Source organism: Neoarius graeffei, chromosome 26 (assembly GCF_027579695.1).
Source record: "Neoarius graeffei isolate fNeoGra1 chromosome 26, fNeoGra1.pri, whole genome shotgun sequence".
Classification (NCBI taxonomy): Eukaryota; Metazoa; Chordata; class Actinopteri; order Siluriformes; family Ariidae; genus Neoarius; species Neoarius graeffei.
The window spans coordinates 34,933,039-34,952,841 of record NC_083594.1 but is presented as its reverse complement, the minus strand read 5'-3'; the positions used below and the strand labels follow the sequence as shown (position 1 = coordinate 34,952,841).

Here is a 19,803-nt window from a genome sequence, read left to right as displayed (position 1 = left end):
TCCCGTTTCCCGGCGTTTCAATGTAAACGGACAGTGCATCCGCGAAGAAAACGAGACAGATACGGTCTAATGTAAACTTGGCCTAAATTGACCGTAGGTGTGAATGTGAGTGTGAATGGTTGTCTGTGTCTATGTGTCGACCCTGTGATGAGCTGGCGACTTGTCCAGGGTGTACCCCGCCTTTCGCCCATAGTCAGCTGGGATAGGCTCCAGCTTGCCTGCGACCCTGTAGAAGGATAAAGCGGCTACAGATAATGAGATGATCTCTCAGAACATCACGTCCAGTAAACTGTGATTTCCAAACAGAGCTTTGGCGCCATCTGTCGGTTCACCAGGAATAACAGTTTATTACAAGTTTACTCTGTCTGCTAAATTTTGCAGGTAAACAAAATGCCGTAGCGTGGCATGTATTTACATCTTTACAAACGTATAAATATCGACAAACACGGACATTGAAAACACTTTCTGTGTCTTCAGTAACACAAGCACAAGTGAACGCTCGTGTTAGAAATATTCAACAGACTGGCGACTCGAGGCGCCACATGGGACATCTATGGCCACATGTACCGGAATCAGGGAGGGTGTCCCAATTTGACGCATAGTACACTATATTGGGTGTGGACGAAGCTATTATTTTATCGCATGCTAAGTGCACTGCTCTAAAGAATCAGGCGCGGTTTGAGATTGGTCCCTCATGACGTTTTGGCTCAAGCTCCGCCCTCTGTGTTGCGTCACCGTGCCCCGTCTCTCCGCTCAGCTCACTGCACTCCAGACCACAGACATGGCTCCATAGGACTGCACATGGCGGCCAGCGGCCATGAACCAAAATATCCCCACAACTCACCAAAAATAACAACAAATGCATTTCTAACAAACCCGATTTGATTCATTTCGGACTCATCTTTGGCAATATTTGTTCCGGTTTCTTGTTTCCAGCGCAGGTGAGAGAGTGAGGCAGAGGTTGCTTTGGTTTGGAACTCCTTGCTTTTTCAACTTGCATTTTTTTTTTTAAACCACCAACACCATCCTGGTTTTTTGTTTTATTTCCCCTCCAGACAGAGAGCAGTCATGGGCGTGCAGGGCTTTCAGGAGTACATCGAGAAGCACTGCCCGAGCGCCGTGGTGCCGGTGGAGCTGCAGAAGCTGGCGCGGGGGAGTTTGGTGGGAGGCGGCAGGCAGAGGCCGCCGCAGGGCCCGCTGCGCTTACTAGTGGACGCGGAGAACTGCGTGCACCGGCTCTACGGCGGCTTCTACACCGACTGGGTCGGCGGCGGCCAGTGGAACCATATGCTCGGCTACCTGGCTGCGCTGGCCAAAGCCTGCTTTAGTGGCAACATCCAGCTGCAGGTGTGCTTCAACGGCGCGCTGGAGAAGGGCCGCCTGCACGAGTGGGTCAAGCGGCAGGTGAACGAGCGGCAGACGGCGCAGCAGATTGTCAGCCACGTCCAGAACAAGGGCACCCCGCCACCCAAAGTCTGGTTCCTGCCGCCCGTGTGTATGGCACACTGCATCCGCCTAGCGCTCCTCAGGTTCCGGATTGAAGTAAGTTAGCTACCGTTAGCGTCACTTCACCAGAGGCTTACTTTCATAACACTTACCCTTGTGTCCGGTTTTAGCTTTTTCACGACAACGAACCTGGATTTGACTTGTTCACAGAAAATTTTTTTTATTTTTTATAATCCAGTTTTCCTCATAAACCCTCCTTTTAGTTAGCAAACTAGCTTTAGCCGCGTCCGTGTAGTAGCAGCCACTTGTTAACAGGTTTTTGTCTAACAAATAACTTGTCAACCTGTGTATATTTACTTTTCTTTAAAAAAAAACAACAGACACAGCTATAATAGTTTTTGCTTTTGTTTTTTTTGAACTCCGAACTAATCCTCTTCTTCTGCATTGATGATGATGATGATGATGATATTGGAAAGATTGGCGAGGAGCTCTTCAGCTGTTGCTTTTAGCTGTGTGTTTTCTCTCTTCCGGTGTGTTCAGGCTCACTATTAAACGTTTATTAAAAGTGCCGAGTTTATTATTTTTTGTTCGAGTTGGTTAAATCCAGTTCAGGTCGGGTTCATCCTCAAATCATTGCAACTGTCAAAAGTCCAAGCTGTCAGTTAGCAGAAACCGATAACAGGCTAGTGGACCTGGCCTGGGCTCAGAGCATGCTAGCACTTCCGGGCCTTTTTCAAATCTACAGCCTGCTGATGTTCTACACAAAGCGGATAAACATTTCCAGGTTTCCCTTGACTTTCGGATTAAATGAGAGTTTATTTAATAGCCGCCATTTTTTTTTCTCTTTCCCGAAAAATAATCAAGGCTCGAGAATTTGTTCCCTTTCGTAAATTACCTTACAGAATTGGTTCGTTTGTGTCTAAACGGCACAATATTTAGTTAAACTTAAAGCCATTTCACAGCTGGCGTGTCGTTCTTGTCGTGGACTTTAAAACCGTGATTAATTTCCACCGAAAGACCAAATTAATCAGACCTCAACTGTGTTAGTATAAAGCTGTCTGGGTTGCCCCGCCTCTGTCCTGCTCTGATAGGCTACTCACGAAAGCGTTACACCAGAACGACAGGAAGCCCTGCACTCTGATTGGCCAAACGTCTGTCCATCACTTGAGCTGAGTTTTCAGAGCCACACAGGCCCTGATTAAGCTTTTCCTGAAATGGTTGGAGAGTCAGTGAGTCCCAAACCATGCTGCTGTTTTACAGTGAGCTGTTTTAAAAATAAACTCGGGCTGTTCTCTTTCTTCCCACAACACATTTGAATCTTGACTGTTCTTCATTTGTGATCAGTATTGACTTGATCTTGATGGCAGGAAACTTCCATCCTGAAATATACACTAACGCTACGTTCACACTGCAAGGCTTAATGCTCAATTCTGATTTTTTTGTGAAATCCGATTTTTTGGTGAGGTCGTTCACATTAACAAATATATGCGACTTGTATGTGATCCTCAGTATGAACGAAAAGCGACCTAAAAGTGTTCCGCATGCACACTGCAGGATACGACGACGTCACACGCAGTGAGCATGGCCAGTGTTTACGGAAGTAAAACCGCCCGGTTGCGGTATGACCCATCCAATCTAGCTTGAATAGCTGCATCCCCCCAAATGGAAATCAGCTCCCTAACCTCTGCGTCCTTCCATTGAGAAGATTCAGAACCTTCACAGCCCGAAGCGTCCCTCGCATTGATGTCATGCGCAGGGGCGCAGATACGTTTTTTGAACTGGGGGGGACAAAAAACTGGGGGGGACAAAGCTGCCAGCAAACCAACCCCAACCCCGATATGCCTGTCAAACTTGTTGTTAGTAACCATAGCAACCAAGCTCGAGCTCGCAACCTGTGCAGTCTGCGCAGCTCAACCAACCGAATATCAGTCTTTGTATTATGTGAGTTGTTGCAACTATGTATACACTGCCGTGCACCTCAATAAACCGAATGGTAATTAGTCTTTTGATTTTTCCGTGAGGTTTGCCTTATGCAAAGAAAGACAGCATAGACGTTTTTTCCTCCCTATAAGTGGGGGGGGACCGAACGAAGTGAATTTAAATCTGGGTGGGACGAGTCCCACCCTCTATCTGCGCCCGTGATTATGCGCCATGTTGTTGTAACTTTTTTTGAGAGACCCGCCGCCTACTTCAGCGCAGAATAGTGACGTTTGTAGCTTGTTGATGACGTGTAAGTCGGATGAATGCGACCTGGCGGTTCAGACTGAAGTCGCATATGAAAAGAGCGGATAGGGATCGGAATTAGGACCACATATCCAAACGGCCTGGGTCGGATTTGAAAAAATCGGATCTGTGTCGTTCATATTGTCAATAAAAGATCGGATACAGGTCACATATGGGTGAAAAGATCGGATTTGAGTCACTTCAGCCTGCAGTGTGAACGTAGCCTGACAGTCAATGAAAATGTCCAGGTGACGTTTATGAAAATAATTTTATTCATAAGCTATGAAATCATGTACTAGAAGCTTACAGATCAATATACTGACCTTTAACTCGAGATGAATAAACAAAAAATCACAATTGTTGTGAGCTTTGATAATGTACAGTCCGAACAAAATGGATACCCTGTAATTGGAAAGTTGCAGCTTCAGTACCGAGTATTGTCCCCACCAACAGCAATACAAGCCGTCAGTCTGCGACGCATACTGCGTATCAAACGCCGAATCCTGTCTTGTGGAATGGCCTGCCACTCCTCTTGAAGAGCCTGGATCAGTTGACCTCTGTTCATGGGACGAGGAACACGGTTTTGGATCTGAACACCAAGGTGATCCCATAAATGCTCAATGGGATTGAGATCAGGTGAATACGCAGGCCATGGCAGGGTTTGGACATTCAATCGACGCCCAACTTCTGAAAAACTTAGGCCGGCTTGCACCATGCCGAGGGTCTGTCATCTGGATTTAACCGTGGCATCTTGGACATAAGGAATACAAAAGTCAGCTTTTTCATGGCCTTAATAAAGGCTATCCAACCCATCCTTTCAACCGTGTACAAATTTTTATTTTTCTCCAATACAGCACTTTGAGCTGATTCCTAAAGACCACTCCCTGAAGACTATTGAAAAATGTTCAGATTGAGGAGAACTCATTAATGACTTCTGTGCACGCTATTCAATAGAAACATCTCAAAACAAACATTTCCCCAACTCCGTATTGCATAATATGTTGAATTATTGACCTGGACTTTTTCATTGACTGCCAGTGTACTACAGTAAGTGTCATCGGTTTGTGTGACGTTGATTTTATTATTATTATTTTGATTAGTGACGAGATTTACTTGTCCAGAACCTATAGTCTACCAATGAGAGGGGGAAACACCCACCCCGAGCATTTCCACCCTTTCAGGTTTAAAGGTCATAGGCAAGGGTCGGAGGTGAAACATTATTGTCTAGAAGAACGACCCAGAAAGCGAATTCAGTTTTCCTAGTGTCTAATTTGCACCTAAAATTGAATAAAACGGTTAAAATATAGTGTTTTGCCCAATTTCCGAAGGTTTGTTTACGTCTCACTTATGCGCACTTTCACCGCCAGGGGACCGTCGTCTGTGTTTACTTGCGAACCGAGCATACGTGTACGGACTTTGGTCGTGAGAGGTTGTGTAAAATGTCTGAAAGCGATAGCGATTTTGAAGTCGGAACTCTCAATATTGAATATCGAGAGGTGAAACCATATATGTATGAACCTATGGCCGTTGCGAAGCAATCGGTGAATGTGGCTCACTGGTTTGACCGTGCAGCCTCGGAATCGGACAGCGACTCGGCCGACTCTGATCGCGGTGACCCCGGACCTCAACAAGACTCGCGCCCAAACGATTTATCCTGGTAGTTATGATAAATTCCTACTTTCGTCGTAATACTAAATAAGAGCCCTTTTGAAGAATAATTAAACCGCCCTCCCTAGTGGATATAGGGAACGATTACTTGACAGTGCGCCGGTAGGCCACATTAGCCTGCTATCCGCTGCATTATACTATTTATAGCCGACTCTAAGCGAGGAAATATCCCTTTGTCTCATTTCCACAATGATTGTACAGGATCCCTCAGGATTCTTCACTTGTCAGTTGCATGCAAAAGTAAAAATGTTTACCTCCAATCTTCTCCTTTTTGCTTGAGTTGCTGCTCCGTTTCTTCTTTGACTGCTTGATTTTGTTTCACGTGCACAATCCACTCTCTCCGCCTCTTCTCCTCTTCCGGAAAAAGCCAACCCACTCGCTCCGCCCCTTCTCCTTTTTCAGAAAAAGCCAACCCTCTCGCTCCGCCTCTTCTCCTCTCTCGGAAAAAGGTAAAAACTTCTTCCTGAATCGGTCCCGTTGTTACAGTTCACTGCAAAACAATAAGGCATGTTTTTTCTTTGGAAATTCCTGAACGCACTTCTGCACTCAAAGCCGAACGGTAATGCAAGTAAACAGAAGTGGACTGAACTCAAGCGGTTTGTTTGTCTTAAATGACGTCACGTGCCAAGTGGTCACGAAAATAGCCAAACAGAAATTCGTCACGATATGCGCTAACTTTATTTTAATTATTACTTATTAACGATACTTCTTGGGGCCAGAAGAAAATTGCAGAGGGTTTTTTAACATATAAAGTTTCAGACGTGCATAAAATTAAAACCGTTGCCCATGAGCTTTAAGGAAGAGTAGGAGAGGCTGTATCATCAGCTGGACAGTCAGGAACTGCTTGTCGGCATTAGAAACGGCAGAAAAGCCTTCACTCGATCATCTGGAGATCGCAAGTCCAAATCCTGATGATGCCACAGCTGTCTGTGACTGGGAGCGCGAGAAAGCAAAAATGCCCGTGCTCTCAGGGAGGAAAGGGTGGCATACTCTCCCCTGTCAATCACAGCGACACTGGCCAATCATGGGTGCCTGTCGGCATGTCATGTGTGCAGAGATGGGTGGATAGTACTCTATGGAGCCTTATGTTGTTAACTGTGTCTAGAAGCACCGTCAACTTCTCTGGGCTCTGAGGCATTTGGGATGGACCATCACACGGGGAACGTGTACTGTGGTCAGACGAATCAGTATTCCAGGTCTCTGTCTTTTTTGTGTAAGAAACGGATGCGGTGTGCTCTGGACCAAAGCCGAAAAAGAACATCCAGACTGTTACCAGCAACACGTCCAAAAGCCAGGGTCTGTCATGGTATGGGGTTGTCTCAGTGCTCATGGCAAAGGTAACTTGCACTTCTGTGCTGGCAGCATTAATGCAGAAAAATGCATTGAGAGATTGGAGCATCATGTGCTGCCTTCAAGACGACACCTTTTCAGGGATCGAAACGGGCGGTCGCCCACTCGCCAATGCGAGTGGGAAAGGGTACGGGCGACTAGTGACGTACTCGACCGAGTGGGCGACTGGCTCGCCACGCTATATATATCAAACTACTCACTGCCTCGATGGTTTCTATCAACGATTCTCGCCCATTTTAAGCAGAATTTGGTCTATTTTACCGTTTTTTTATGATAATTTCAATAGATTTTGTGAGAAATTTGTCAAGTTGGCGTAGATGCAGGCGCCGCCATATTGTTTACGTGCGCAGTATACACCGCTAAATGCAGCATGGCTGTGCGAAGTTTCGTTTCTTCCCGTTCATTTTCGTTGCTGCCCGTGAAGACAAATGTAACTTGAACCGCTATTGGTCAGATAGATTAGACCCCCGCGAAGTTTAAAAGTCCTTGGCTTGACATTTCTGACAGCTATCAAAACAAACGGATATTGCTCAACAAGTATGATGAGCCAGAGCAGCCTGCAGGTGATGAGGGGGAGTATGTGGCAGGAGATGTAGAGCCCCAGGAGAGACAGAATGAGGAGGTGGAAGATGACGAGGAGGCGCAGCATGATGTGGTGTATGACCCGATAGATGATGATGATGATCTGGATGAGGGTTTCGAAGATTGTGATGATAATGAGGTGACTGAGGAAGTTTATAGACAGTTGAAATTGATCACTCATGTATAGGGATGGCGAAAACTAAAAAAAATCTTGACCGACCACCGAGCCTCATTAGCCGGTTAAAGTCGGTTAACCTATGAGTTTAACAGGGATGCAAACGGCGCGCCTTTTGGCGGATGCCGCCTTTTTCACGGCTGAATCGTGCAGATCCGATTTTTTTGGGGGGGGGGGGGGCGGCGTTGGAGTGTCTGAATAATTTCAACGGCATTTGCTTATTTAGTAATTTTAATACAGAATTTACTCTGATGAAATTATTCAGACACTCCAACGCCCCCCCCCTAAAAAAAAAAATCGGATCTGCACGATTCAGCTGTGAAAAAGTCGGCATCTGCGCCTTTAGTTTGTGTGGAGAGATATGATCTGCAATAACATGCATTGTTGGCTACAGACCGAAACATACTTTCAGAATGCACTGGCCAAGGCAGGACTAAACTCCATGTGCTTTCTAATAATAATTAAAAAAAAACAGAATAGTAATTTGTAAGCTAAAAAGCCTGTGTCTACACTTTTCTTTCGCCGAGTGGCAGCTGTTTTCAACTGGGGCGGGACATGACTGAATGGGTGCTTCTGATTTGTCAGCTGTCTTCAACTGGGGCGGGACATGACTGAATGGGTGTTTCTGATTTGTCAGCTGTCTTCAACTGGGGCGGGAGGGCGGGACATGACTGAATGGGTGTTTCTGATTTGTCAGCTGTCGTCCTTACACCGCATGGCATGCCCCAAGCGTTTACAACACAGAATTCCAGGTTCTCCGCTCCAAAATCGGCAGCTTCAAAACGATTGATTTTTTTTTTAACCGACAACCAAAAAAAATTTAACCGGTTGACGTTGATTCGGTCAACCACCGGTCACACGGTCATCAGTTAACATCCCTACTCATGTATAAGGTTGTATTATATGAATAAATATATAAAATCGGCTTGAAATTTGTAATTATAAATTTGGACCAGTACTTCTGAGAGGCACTGGTCCAAATGGACCAGTGCTACCAAATTCCCGTTTCGATCCCTGCTTTTCCAGGGAGATTTCAGCAAGACAACACACCACATTCTGCACACATTACAACGGCATGGCTGTAGAAGGAGAGGGTGCCTGTCCCCTCTGTCTCCAGCAGAGAACGTGTGGTGAACTTTGAAATGAAAAATGACATCGATGACCCCGCACACCTGAAGACCTGTTTGCAGAACAGGACAAAATATCACGTGAAACGCTTCATCACTTGGTGTTTGCAGTCTTTTAAACATCTTTTAAGTGTTGTGAGAAGGAATGGCATTCCAAAGTGGTAAATGCGTCATCATCCCAACTTTTCTTATAAGTGTTGCAAGAATCAAAATTGACGTGTTTATTTGGGGGGGAAAAATAAAAGTACAATTCATGAGGTAAAATTGCTTTGAGTGCAATTCAGGTCAAAGATTTACAAATTATTGTTGTCCGTTTTAATTTCAACTTCAGCGTTTGTATAATCAGAGTAAATATCACTGGATATAGCGGCAGTGTACAGTGCCTTGAAAAAGTATTCATACCCCTTGAACTTTTTCACGTTTTTCCACCTTACAACCACGAACTTAAAAGTTTTTTATTGAGATTTTATGTGATAGACCAACACAGAGTAGCACATAATTGTGAAGTGAAACGAAAATGATAAATGGTCTTCAAAATTTGAAACAAATAAAAATCTGAAAAATGTGATGTGCATTAGTATTCAGCCCCCCTGCGTCAATACTTTGTAGAGCCACCTTTTGCTGCAGTTACAGCTGCAAGTCTTTTGTGGTATGTCTCTACCAGCTTTGCACATCTAGACACTGAAATTTTTGCCCATTCTTCTTTGCAAAATAGCTCAAGCTCAGCCAGATTGGATGGAGAACGTCTGTGAACAGCAATTTTCAAGTCTTGCCACAGATGCTCAATGGGAGTTAGGTCTGGACTTTGACTGGGCCATTCTAACACATGAATATTCTTTGATCTAAACCATTCCATTGTAGCTCTGGCTGTATGTTTAGGGTCATCGTCTTGCTGGAAGGTGAGTCTCCTTCCCAGTCTCAAGTCTTTTGCAGCCTCCAACAGGTTTTCTTCCAGGATTGCCCTGTATTTAGCTCCATCCATCTTCCCATCAACTCTGACCAGCTTCCCTGTCCCTGCTGAAGAAAAGCATCCCCATAGCATGATGCTGCCACCACCATGTTTCACAGTGGGGATGGTGTGTGCAGGGTGATGAGCAGTGTTAGTTTTCCGCCACACATAGCGCTTTGCATTTAGGCCAAAAAGTTCAGCTTTGGTCTCATCTGACCAAAGCACCTTCTTCCACATGTTTGCTGTGTCCCCTACATGGCTTCTTATGCCTGTCTTTCAACAATGGCTTTCTTCTTGCCACTCTTCCAAAAAGGCCAGATTTGTGGAGTGTACGACTTATAGTTGTCCTGTGCACAGATTCTCCCACCTGAGCTGTGGATTTCTGCAGCTCCTCCAGAGTGATCATGGGCCTCTTGGCTGCTTCTCTGACCAGTGCTCTCCTTGCTCGCTCTGTCAGTTTAGGTGGACGGCCATGTCTTGGTAGGTTTGCAGTTGTGCCATACTTTTTCCATTTTTGAATGATGGATTGAACAGTGCTTCTTGAGATGTTCAGAGCTTGGGATATTTTTTATAACCTAACCCTGCTTTAAACTTCTCCAGAACTTTATCCCTGACCTGTCTGGTGAGTTCTTTGGTCTTCATGATGCTGTTTGTTCTTCAGTGTTCTCTAACAAACCACTGAGGCCTTCACAGAACAAGTCTATTTATGCTGAGAGTAAATTACACACAGTAGGACTCTATTAACTAATTAGATGACTTCTGAAGGCAATTGATTGCACTGGATTGTATTTAGAGGTATCAGAGTACAGGGGGCTGAATACTAATGCACACCACATTTTTCAGATTGTTATTTGTTTCAAATTTTGAAGACCATTTATCATTTTCATTTCACTTCACAATTATGTGCTACTCTGTGTTGGTCTATCACATAAAATCTCAGTAAAAAACTTTTAAGTTCGTGGTTGTAAGGTGGAAAAATGTGAAAAAGTTCAAGGGGTATGAATACTTTTTCAAGGCACTGTAATGTCAGGTCAGAGTCCTTCTCATGACAGAATCTGGTCTTCCCAGGCAGTCTCCTGTCCCAGTACTAACCAACTCTTTAAGGCGTACGGGTGCGGCGCCGATCTCTGTTTCGATAGCCCTCGGCTTCTTGCCTAGGGTTACAGTGGGGGGCTGGTCGTCTGGTAACCGTGAGAGATTGACTTCCCCACTCGCGTCTGTATTGCAGCGTGCCTTGCCAGATGGTATTAGGTACCATTTTTATGATGGTCTTTGGTATGACCGGACTGCCAGTAGAACTCGCGATCTCCCGGTTGAGAGGTGGACACGTGAACCGCTAGGCCAACTCACGGTGTAATGTCAGGTAGGGATGATTTAAATCATTGTTGTACAAGCTTGAACTTTATTTTGGAATTTGTGATGTGGTGGTGATCCTGGTGCTAGTTTATTGGTTGATGCTGTGTTAATGTAGTCTGGCTAACGCGACTTCAAAGCTCTGCGAGCATTTGGTCTGGCAAAGATATTAAGCCCAACCGTTTCCCAAAGCGCGTGGTTGACCCGCCTCCCTGAAATGCCTCAGTTTGCTACTGGTCGAAGCCAGAAAAGGCTGTGACGAAGCTTAAACCAATCACATCACTCTTTCCTCTGACGTATGTGACGCGACGGAAACTGCTTGAGTAACAGGAAGAAGATAAATACCTCCAGGGCTGCTCTTTGCTCCGTTTTCAATGAGAACTTCCCGTTGAATGCTTTCAATACAGCATCTACCGCTGTGTCAAAGGCTTGCCGCTGCTCCATGTTCGTAATGTTTCTAGTGAATGAAGCGCTTCCGGCATAGATTCTGTAAACAATCTATGGCTTCCAGTTGCAGTTCTACTACGTCACTGCCTTGAACACGCCTCTACCCAGGGCCGTTGGAGATGCTCAAAGTTGATTGGCTCCCGATTTTTCAGGAGCTTGGAAGAGCTGGAGATAGCTTGCCTTGCCAGACTAAGCTCGCAACAGGCCCTCGTGTTGCGTCACACTTAAGGCCTCTGCATGCTCTTGCGACAAGGCTTTCGCAGATAGCTTTTCGCAGACAGTTGTAATTTATCATTGAGCGGGGAGTTATAGGCGTGCGCGATGTTATTCACCGGCACAACGCAAGGGGGCGCGAAGTCGCTAGGAGTAGTTGGTGGGTGTGGTTAGTGGAGTGTTTATCCTCTGGTTACTTATAATGACTAGAACTGGAGGGGCGGCACGGTGGTGTAGTGGTTAGCGCTGTCGCCTCACAGCAAGAAGGTCCTGGGTTCGAGCCCCGGGGCCGGCGAGGGCCTTTCTGTGCGGAGTTTGCATGTTCTCCCCGTGTCTGCGTGGGTTTCCTCCGGGTGCTCCGGTTTCCCCCACAGTCCAAAGACATGCAGGTTAGGTTAACTGGTGACTCTAAATTGACCGTAGGTGTGAATGTGAGTGTGAATGGGTGTCTGTGTCAGCCCTGTGATGACCTGGCGACTTGTCCAGGGTGTACCCCGCCTTTCGCCCGTAGTCAGCTGGGATAGGCTCCAGCTTGCCTGCGACCCTGTAGAACAGGATAAAGCGGCTAGAGATAATGAGATGAGATGAGACTAGAACTGGAGTCGTATAGATGTACGTACTTCCTCAATCAACCGCTCTTCATGCTGCTCCATCTTCGCTCGTGTTTTTATAAATGCCGGTCGTGAAAACAATACAAACCGGGAAAGTAGTGAAGCGGAAGTGCGTGTACAGCGGATGTAGAGTGGACCAATCCGATCCCTCTTGTCTGCGACGCTGTCTGCGAGGCTTCTACGGTGGTCACAATTTTTGGGAGGTGCGCGCAGAGTGTCTGCGAAGGTGGAGGGGCTACACAGACACTATCTGCGACACCGTCTGCGAGGACTGGGTTGTCAGCATAAATTGGCCTTTAGGATGGGCGTGCCCAGGCTAGTGTTAATGATTATTCCAGTGAGAAGTTGGTGGTCGTGCTAGTGCAGTTACAGTGGCATTTAAAGATATTTCAGCAACCTCAGTCATAAGAGATAATAGTCAGGTTTGAGTGTTTCTTCTGAAATCAAACGTGTCTTTTTTTTTTTTTTTCTTTTGTCCCTCACTGGTTTTAGCATCATAATAATGAGAAATCTGATGTTGTATTCAAAGATCTGGAATGTAGTGCAGCTATACAAAACAGTTGCTCGGAGCTAGAGCAGAGACTTGGCTCACCTAGTTAATGGTCTGTGTGATTATGAGCACAATGATGGCACTATTAGCATGAAAGTTGAAGCTTTGGAAGCCGATCTATTTGAGCAGAGTGTACAGAGGAAGAGGTGAGAGAGCTGGATAGACTGAAGGACTAAAACCCTGCTGCTGCTTTAGTTCATGAAACAAGGGCTAAATCCCACAGGCATTTCTTTCAGCGGGTAGATGAATGGTATTGTAGGAAACCATTAAAGTGTACCGGTATGTAATGCTTTAAAACGAATATCATTAGCAACGACCAAAATGAATTAATAAAGCAGGGGGGAAAATAATATAAATTATTTTATCATCAAGCACAAAACTACTGATATCACAGCATCCGGATCCCGGAAAAAGGCAGTCTTGCCCCAGGGCTAACCTCGCATGACCTCACGCGTGGAACCCCGGTTATCTGGGTCAATTCGTTTCATCTGATTCCGTGCTTGTTTACTCGCTGAAATTGGATGATGATGTTGGAATCTTACAAAAAGAACGATAGGAAAGTGCTGTGTCGTGTTTTGATGTTCAAATCCATATACAACAGGACATTCAGTTCATGAATTTCTGAGAAATGAGACTAATCTGAAGCGACAGGGGGTGAAGTTTGTGCAAACGAAGCGGGCAGATTTCATGTCGCTTACCAATAATAAATCTGATTCATCAAGTGTTCACCACCACCAGAACAATCACATGGGAATTATTGGAGCAAAAAAGAAACCCATTGATATAATAAATGACATTTGATCTAACGTTTGGACAGTTCATCAATTCCTCGATTATCGCCCACTTCATTTTTTTTCTTTCAGTAATTACACTGTGTACGTTTAAAGATATTTCTGCATTTATTGAGGTAAATATTTTCCCTATGTTTTGCAGCGGCCAGCTTAGAATAAAAATCCACAAACCAATCTGCGTTTCCAATTCTCTGGCTGGTGGTGCGTTATCGACTGCGAGCGGGAGTGTCATGAACTGCCAGTTTATCGTCTTGGGGGCTCGAAAAGAGAACCATTTACTCCGGAATCTCCTTAATAATCGTCTGCCCCTTCATCTGACATACAAAAATCCCAATCACTATCAGAATTCTCTCCAAACCGTGATTCCATATCGAGACTGGTCACTGCTGCGCACATGAAAAAAAAAAAATTGATACCTGGATTGTTCCACGTGTGATGTCATGCACCCCTTCGGGATCTTCTGGTTTAGTCTCAGCAGATTCCTTGAAAATCAGCTGATCTTATTGATTTTCCATCAATTTAGATGGAAATTTTTTTTGGATCAGCTATGGTTCGAAAGCACATGGTCAATCAACATGATTGTTGCTTTGTACAAGGAAAAAAAAGTGTGGTTTAAAGGTCTGATGACACGTTTTTGACATCTTTGGCGATGTTTTATAACATAAAAAGTAATTCCCGATGATCCATATATTAATTCACGAAGGCGCCTATTTTACAAGTTATGATAAAAAACGCGGCTATTTGGGCAAATTTGACGGGGCTGCAGCACCCAGGAGACGGAAGAGGAGGAGGGGCTATATGACGTCAGTGAAAGAACCTTCCTCCTAACTTACCAGTTTGTTGTTGATGCGACAGGTGTTCAGTTTATCATTATTAGTATTATTATTATACATTTTTTTTAAATATATATATATATAGTTATTATGCCTTCACGTTGTGTTGCCGGCTTTTGCTCCAAAACCCACAAGGATGGGGTAAGTTTATTCAAGTTTCCCAGAGATCCCGAGCTGCATGCGAAGTGGGTGAGGCAAGTCAGGCGCACTCGTGACAAGTGGGAGCCCTCACCAACATCCGTCCTGTGCTCTGAACACTTCGATTTGGATTGTTTTGACACCCTTCCCAGCTTAAAGGAATCTCTTGGGTGTGCAGTTCAGCACAAACGTGTGTTGCTGCCATCAGCAGTGCCTACAGTATTCCGGAGGGGGTCTACTAGTAGCTATGCCGGATCCAGCAGTCGCCTGGGACAAGGCGACTCCTCCAAAGACAGTCCAACTGTCAGAACATGTGTTGAGAAACGACATGCTCTGACATGATGCTAAAAATAGTAACCATGCGGTCTGCGCGGCCAACTTGGAAGTGACTCACTCCAGAGCGCTCATAGAGTACACATCATAGAGTACACATTCATGATAATCATAAATGTAATCATAAAGTCGGCGTGATATCAGTCATGTATTTGCTTGTGAAAGCTTGCGGCTTTCATGTAACTGCCGCCTAGCAACGAGAGGCAAAGGGTAAAGAGGGTAGGCTATCATAGATTCTATTCGGAAGAGATCAACACACGATTGCTTAAAAATTAGGTATTTTAACAATTTGCATCCGTTTTGTGATTATCGTGACACTTGTGTGTTATATAGAACTGTACGTCTTATCAGCACATCGAGGATCTTCCACCGGAGGCTTTAGCAAGTACTCGTAGCAACACTACACTTTACCCTTTGCCATGCGTTGTTAGGGAACGGTAGCAAGTACCCCGATGACCGACTTCAAGAATATGTAGAAAAAATTTAGAAATTATACTTTCCAAAAGTCATTTGAGCTTAGTGTATTGCATTTCCATTTATATTGTAGGTTCTTGCTTATGTTTTTGCGGAGTATGACGCAGCTGCTGAATCAGAAGCTGCAGAGTTTGTATGTACTAGTTGTGAACATTCACATTATTATCAATCTCATTTATTTAAAATCAGATAAAATCATGCCATCATGATCACTGCTTAAAGTACCAGCATTTGGTTGTTCTTTTGTTCAGAGGAAGAGCGAGCACTAGAGAGTTCACCGGCGTTTTCATGCGCCATTTCCATTGAGTAGAACAGCCAGTGAACCGCAGCGTGTTCTTCCGCTGACGTCACAGCATGGCGGCGAGCCACGGACCCAGTTTTCTTGCGCTGTGCAATTAAAAGTTGGATATTCACGTAACAACAGCTTCTTTTCACGTAATTATAACAGAAATCTAACATGTTTGCCATGTTGTATAGTTTATTTAAGAAATTGCATAGAGTCATGTTCGTGTCATCAGCACTTTAAGGGTGAAACGAGACCAGTATGCCAATGAACGTTTCAGCTAAATGTCAACCTGGAATTTAATGACAATCTCGAGCGCTGCTGAAGATGGCGTTAATTAAAAAGATAAATGTGCAAGTCATTCAGGATGGCGTGATCAGTGTCAGATTATTGTAGTTGGTCGGGATAATCGAGTAAGAAATAGTCATTCTGTGTTTTGTATTAATCTAGCTGACGTGTGATCCTGTGGGCTGTTAACGGAATCGTCTGGACATATTTGCCGGCTGTTTCTGAATGTAATAACGACTGCAGTAACGATTTCAGGATTGTGAAAGTATCAAGTCCACGTCCTGGGTTATAATATTTCTCGTTGTTTTTGTTTCTTTCCCCAGGTTGTACAGAGCGTTGAGGATCATCATCAGGAAGTAGTTGCCTTATATCGAGCGGGCGGGTTCCATGGCTTGGTAGCCTACGATTCTGATTATGCTCTGTGCAACATCCAATACTACTTCAGTGCCCACGCTCTAAAACTCAGCCGCAATGGCAAGAGCCTCACCACCAGCCAGTACCTGATGCACGAAGTTGCCAAGCAGCTGGATCTCAATCCAAATCGCTTTGTCATTTTTGCTTCACTCTTAGGTAAGCTCCTGAAATGAGTTATAGTCGAAATGATTGAGGTTTTAGATGTAGCGGCATCCGAAGCCAACAGTTGATTCACGCTGCTCTACGTTCGCACTAGTCGGCGACAAAGCAACCATTTCTTTTTCCATGTACGAGTGACCCGGAGCCACGATTTCAGTGACGGCGGTAAACAACAAAGTGAAAGTGTGACGAGCGACATTTGGCCTTACTTTCTCAATTCTGTGCTAATTAGTCACGATGCAGCAAAGCTACAAAGTCAAACGATTGGCTCAAATGATTCCTTGGACAAATTGAACGGCATATTTCGCTACTCAAATCCAACTTTAGTTCCTACCTGTAGTTAGTTTTCATTGACTGACGAGCAAATATGGAAGAAAGAACAACTTGTGATGATATATAGTATAACAACCTGCAAATCTGCCAGTGTGTAAGCAGTTAGCACATGAAGCATGCTTTGCTAATCCACTGGAGAGTGTACGCTCACAAGTGACCACAAAAAACAAACCTAAGTGGCGTGAGCGATTTGTCGCTTGCTAGTGTGAACATTGTATTCGAGACCTGCTCCTTGTGCCCTTTAAAGGAGAACTGAAGGCAGTTTTTTTTAAAAAAGAAGGATAAAGCGGCTAGAGATAATGAGATGAGATGAGAGAGTTCTATTTATCTCATTTTATTAAATATAGGAATGTATTTCTGACAGCTATTTTGTCACTGCTATAGCAAGTTATGAGTGTTTGGAATACGCTATGTAACATATATCGGTCCATATGTCAAAGCAATGGCCGTAAACGAGATTCGTTGAGACCTGTGCGAGACATCGTAGGACGGAAGTAAAACGTAGCGCGGCAATCAAAGTGACCAACGTTGTCAGAAGACGCGCTCTTTCGAATGCCGACGCAATCAGGCTGGAGGAAGTTTTGTTTGTTTTGATAGCAATCAGGAAAGTTTGAAAAAAAGTAGACAGTAATCGTCATTTAAACTCGTTTTTGCGCAATATTTCATTTGGAAAACAGTTTTCAAAACGGCGCCGCTGACACGTCACGTTTCGGAGTCTCGCACAAGTCTCGTGAAGATCGCACAGATAAAGCCTAGGTCACAACCGGACATACGATTTTTTGGCGTTTCCCAAATCGCTGCATTTTTTTTGTTCGTGGAGAAAGACGCACGTTGGCCGTAAGTTTGTCTTGCAACCTGAAAAAAACGTAAGCGCCCGTAGAGTTTGTTTGACATGACGAAGAACCTCTGCGGCCGGTCTACGGCTCGAAAATCAGCACGTCACACGTGAGTTTCACGCGCGCCGTCCGTGCGTTTCTTGCGTTTTTTGCACGTAGACCGGCCGTAGGAGCACGTACGGCCGGTTGTGACCGAGGCTTAATCGACGCCTGCCGTGGACCAAACGAACTAAATTCAACATGGCTAAAAACCGAACAGGCCGATAAGTATCATATTTAATTGCGATTAGTTGCCAGTATGAGTCACGATCTAAGGTTACTAAAACCGAAAACGTAATTGAATAACACGTTAATTAAGAAATAAGGCCACGCCAATTTAATTAGTTGGTTCTTGGATTTTTTCATTTAAAAACGAGTTTAAATGACGATTACTGTTCAATTGCCAGTCAACTGAACATCTACAATGCACAGAAAAAAAGATATTTGACCAGGAGTAGGCTACTTCACAAGTCTTTAACGAAAGTAAAAAGGGGCGATTTGATTGGTTTTCGACGTCACGTGATCTCACGTCACGTGACATTTTCTGTTGGTGGGAGTTTGATTTTTTTTTTTTTCTTCAAGCGGCGATTCCGAGAACCAACGAATCGAATCGGTGTGGCCTAAAGCAAGTTTAAAAATGGCTTCAGTTCCCCTTTAAAAAAGGGGTCATGTGTTGCTTGTTTGCAGGGAATCACATTTTGCCTGATGAGGATCTTGCTGCCTTTCATTGGAGTTTACTTGGCCCAGAGCACCCTTTAGCATCCCTGAAGGTACAGTAATCATCCGCTCAAAAACAAGGGTATGTCTGTTCATAGTCTTGTTTTTGTTTTTCTGTTTTCCTCTCGAATCACGATTTGCTTTTTGCATGCGCGATCCCTGCATGCACTCAAAGGCCAAGTGAGTCTCAGTAAGTGGTTAAGAGAGTGTGAAACTCGCGTTCGATTCCCTCTGCAGTAAGCCGTGGTGCTCGCGTTCCTTGGCAACCAGATTGGAATGGGGTCTGACAAGCAACTTATGAGAATTGTGTGAAATCATGTTCACCTTGTGTGCTTGTTTAGTCCTCAACCCCTTTTGTCTCTTTTGGTCTTAAGTGCCTTGCAAAACTGTTGACCTCCTTGAACCTTTCCACGTGTTGTATTGCTACAGTCTGGAACTGAAATGGACTTCATCGAGATTGAGTCTCATGAATCTACACAAAATAGCCTCTTGGTTGCTTCTCTGACTCAAACCCTCCTTGCCCAGCAGAGGTGTGGACTTGAGACTTGGGGACTTGGACTCGAGTCGACTCGAGTCACTGTTTTCATGACTTGACTTGACAAAACATGAAAATACTTGAGACTTGACTCGGACTTGGAAGTTTAAGACTCGGGACTTGACTTGACTTGACTTGACACACGATGACTTGAGTGTTATTTCCGTGTTTTTATTGTGAAAATAAAATGTAATATGCACATACTTCAGTAATTTTGATTGCACTGCCGTTGCGTTGTCACCGCCCTGTCCATCAGGCACGCTCTCTGCGTGGGCTATATACCACGCCCCATGCCACGATGTGTTCACAGATTTCACATCATATCATCAGCCAAACCAAGAGTAATCACTTTCGGCTTCAAGGGCTACTGCCTAGAAGGTAAACGACGAACGGCGCAGTGCAAGATTTGCAACGTGACGGTTTCTGACAGCCAGACCACGACCTCCAATTTCATCCGGCATTTGAAGATCCATTCTGCCCAGTAAGTTTATTAATGTGTTGTTATTTGGTGATAGCAGCTAAACTCCTCGTTAGCCAATGTTAGCCACGAGAGTGAGCGGTAGGAGGATTTTAGCCGTTGCAGATGTAGCTAGGGATTCAGTTTATTATTGTGAAATTCTTATGTGAATGCTGGTAAGCAATGTAGTTACGTCAAGTTTAATGATATTGTATATCAGTAGTAGTAAGTTGGTTGTGCACTTTGCAGTCGTGATGCTGAATAACATAAGCAGCTTCCTACCCTGTTGTTCTGTTTCAGGGTTAAGCTAATGGTCAGCTTGCGAGCATGTACACGTTCATGAGCAGTACAAATTCGTGTGTGTTCGTGTACATTAGCCAGACTGTCTTGTTGGCTGATGACAATGTGAGAAACTTAGTTGGCTTTCAATCTTGCAATCAATTTTGCCATCAATAAATAACTTTGTGATATTATTACTG

The 19,803-nt window shown here is 44.5% G+C and overlaps 1 protein-coding gene across 2 annotated transcripts in view; it reads left to right on the top strand.

Annotated features, from left to right (window-relative positions):
- Positions 1 to 747: 747 nt before the first annotated feature.
- The window catches only part of LOC132874380 (constitutive coactivator of PPAR-gamma-like protein 1 homolog), a 72,517-nt gene continuing 53,461 nt past the window's right edge, over positions 748 to 19,803 (top strand). Inside the window, exons 1-4 of one of the 2 annotated variants that reach the window (XM_060910516.1) lie at positions 748 to 941; positions 1,056 to 1,542; positions 16,158 to 16,404; positions 18,303 to 18,385. In XM_060910516.1, coding sequence (XP_060766499.1) covers positions 1,069 to 1,542; positions 16,158 to 16,404; positions 18,303 to 18,385 — 804 coding nt within the window. In that variant the 5' untranslated portion in view covers positions 748 to 941; positions 1,056 to 1,068. Of the gene's footprint in view, positions 1,543 to 16,157; positions 16,405 to 18,302; positions 18,386 to 19,803 lie in introns of both variants that reach the window. The other variant, XM_060910517.1, reaches the window with a different exon arrangement.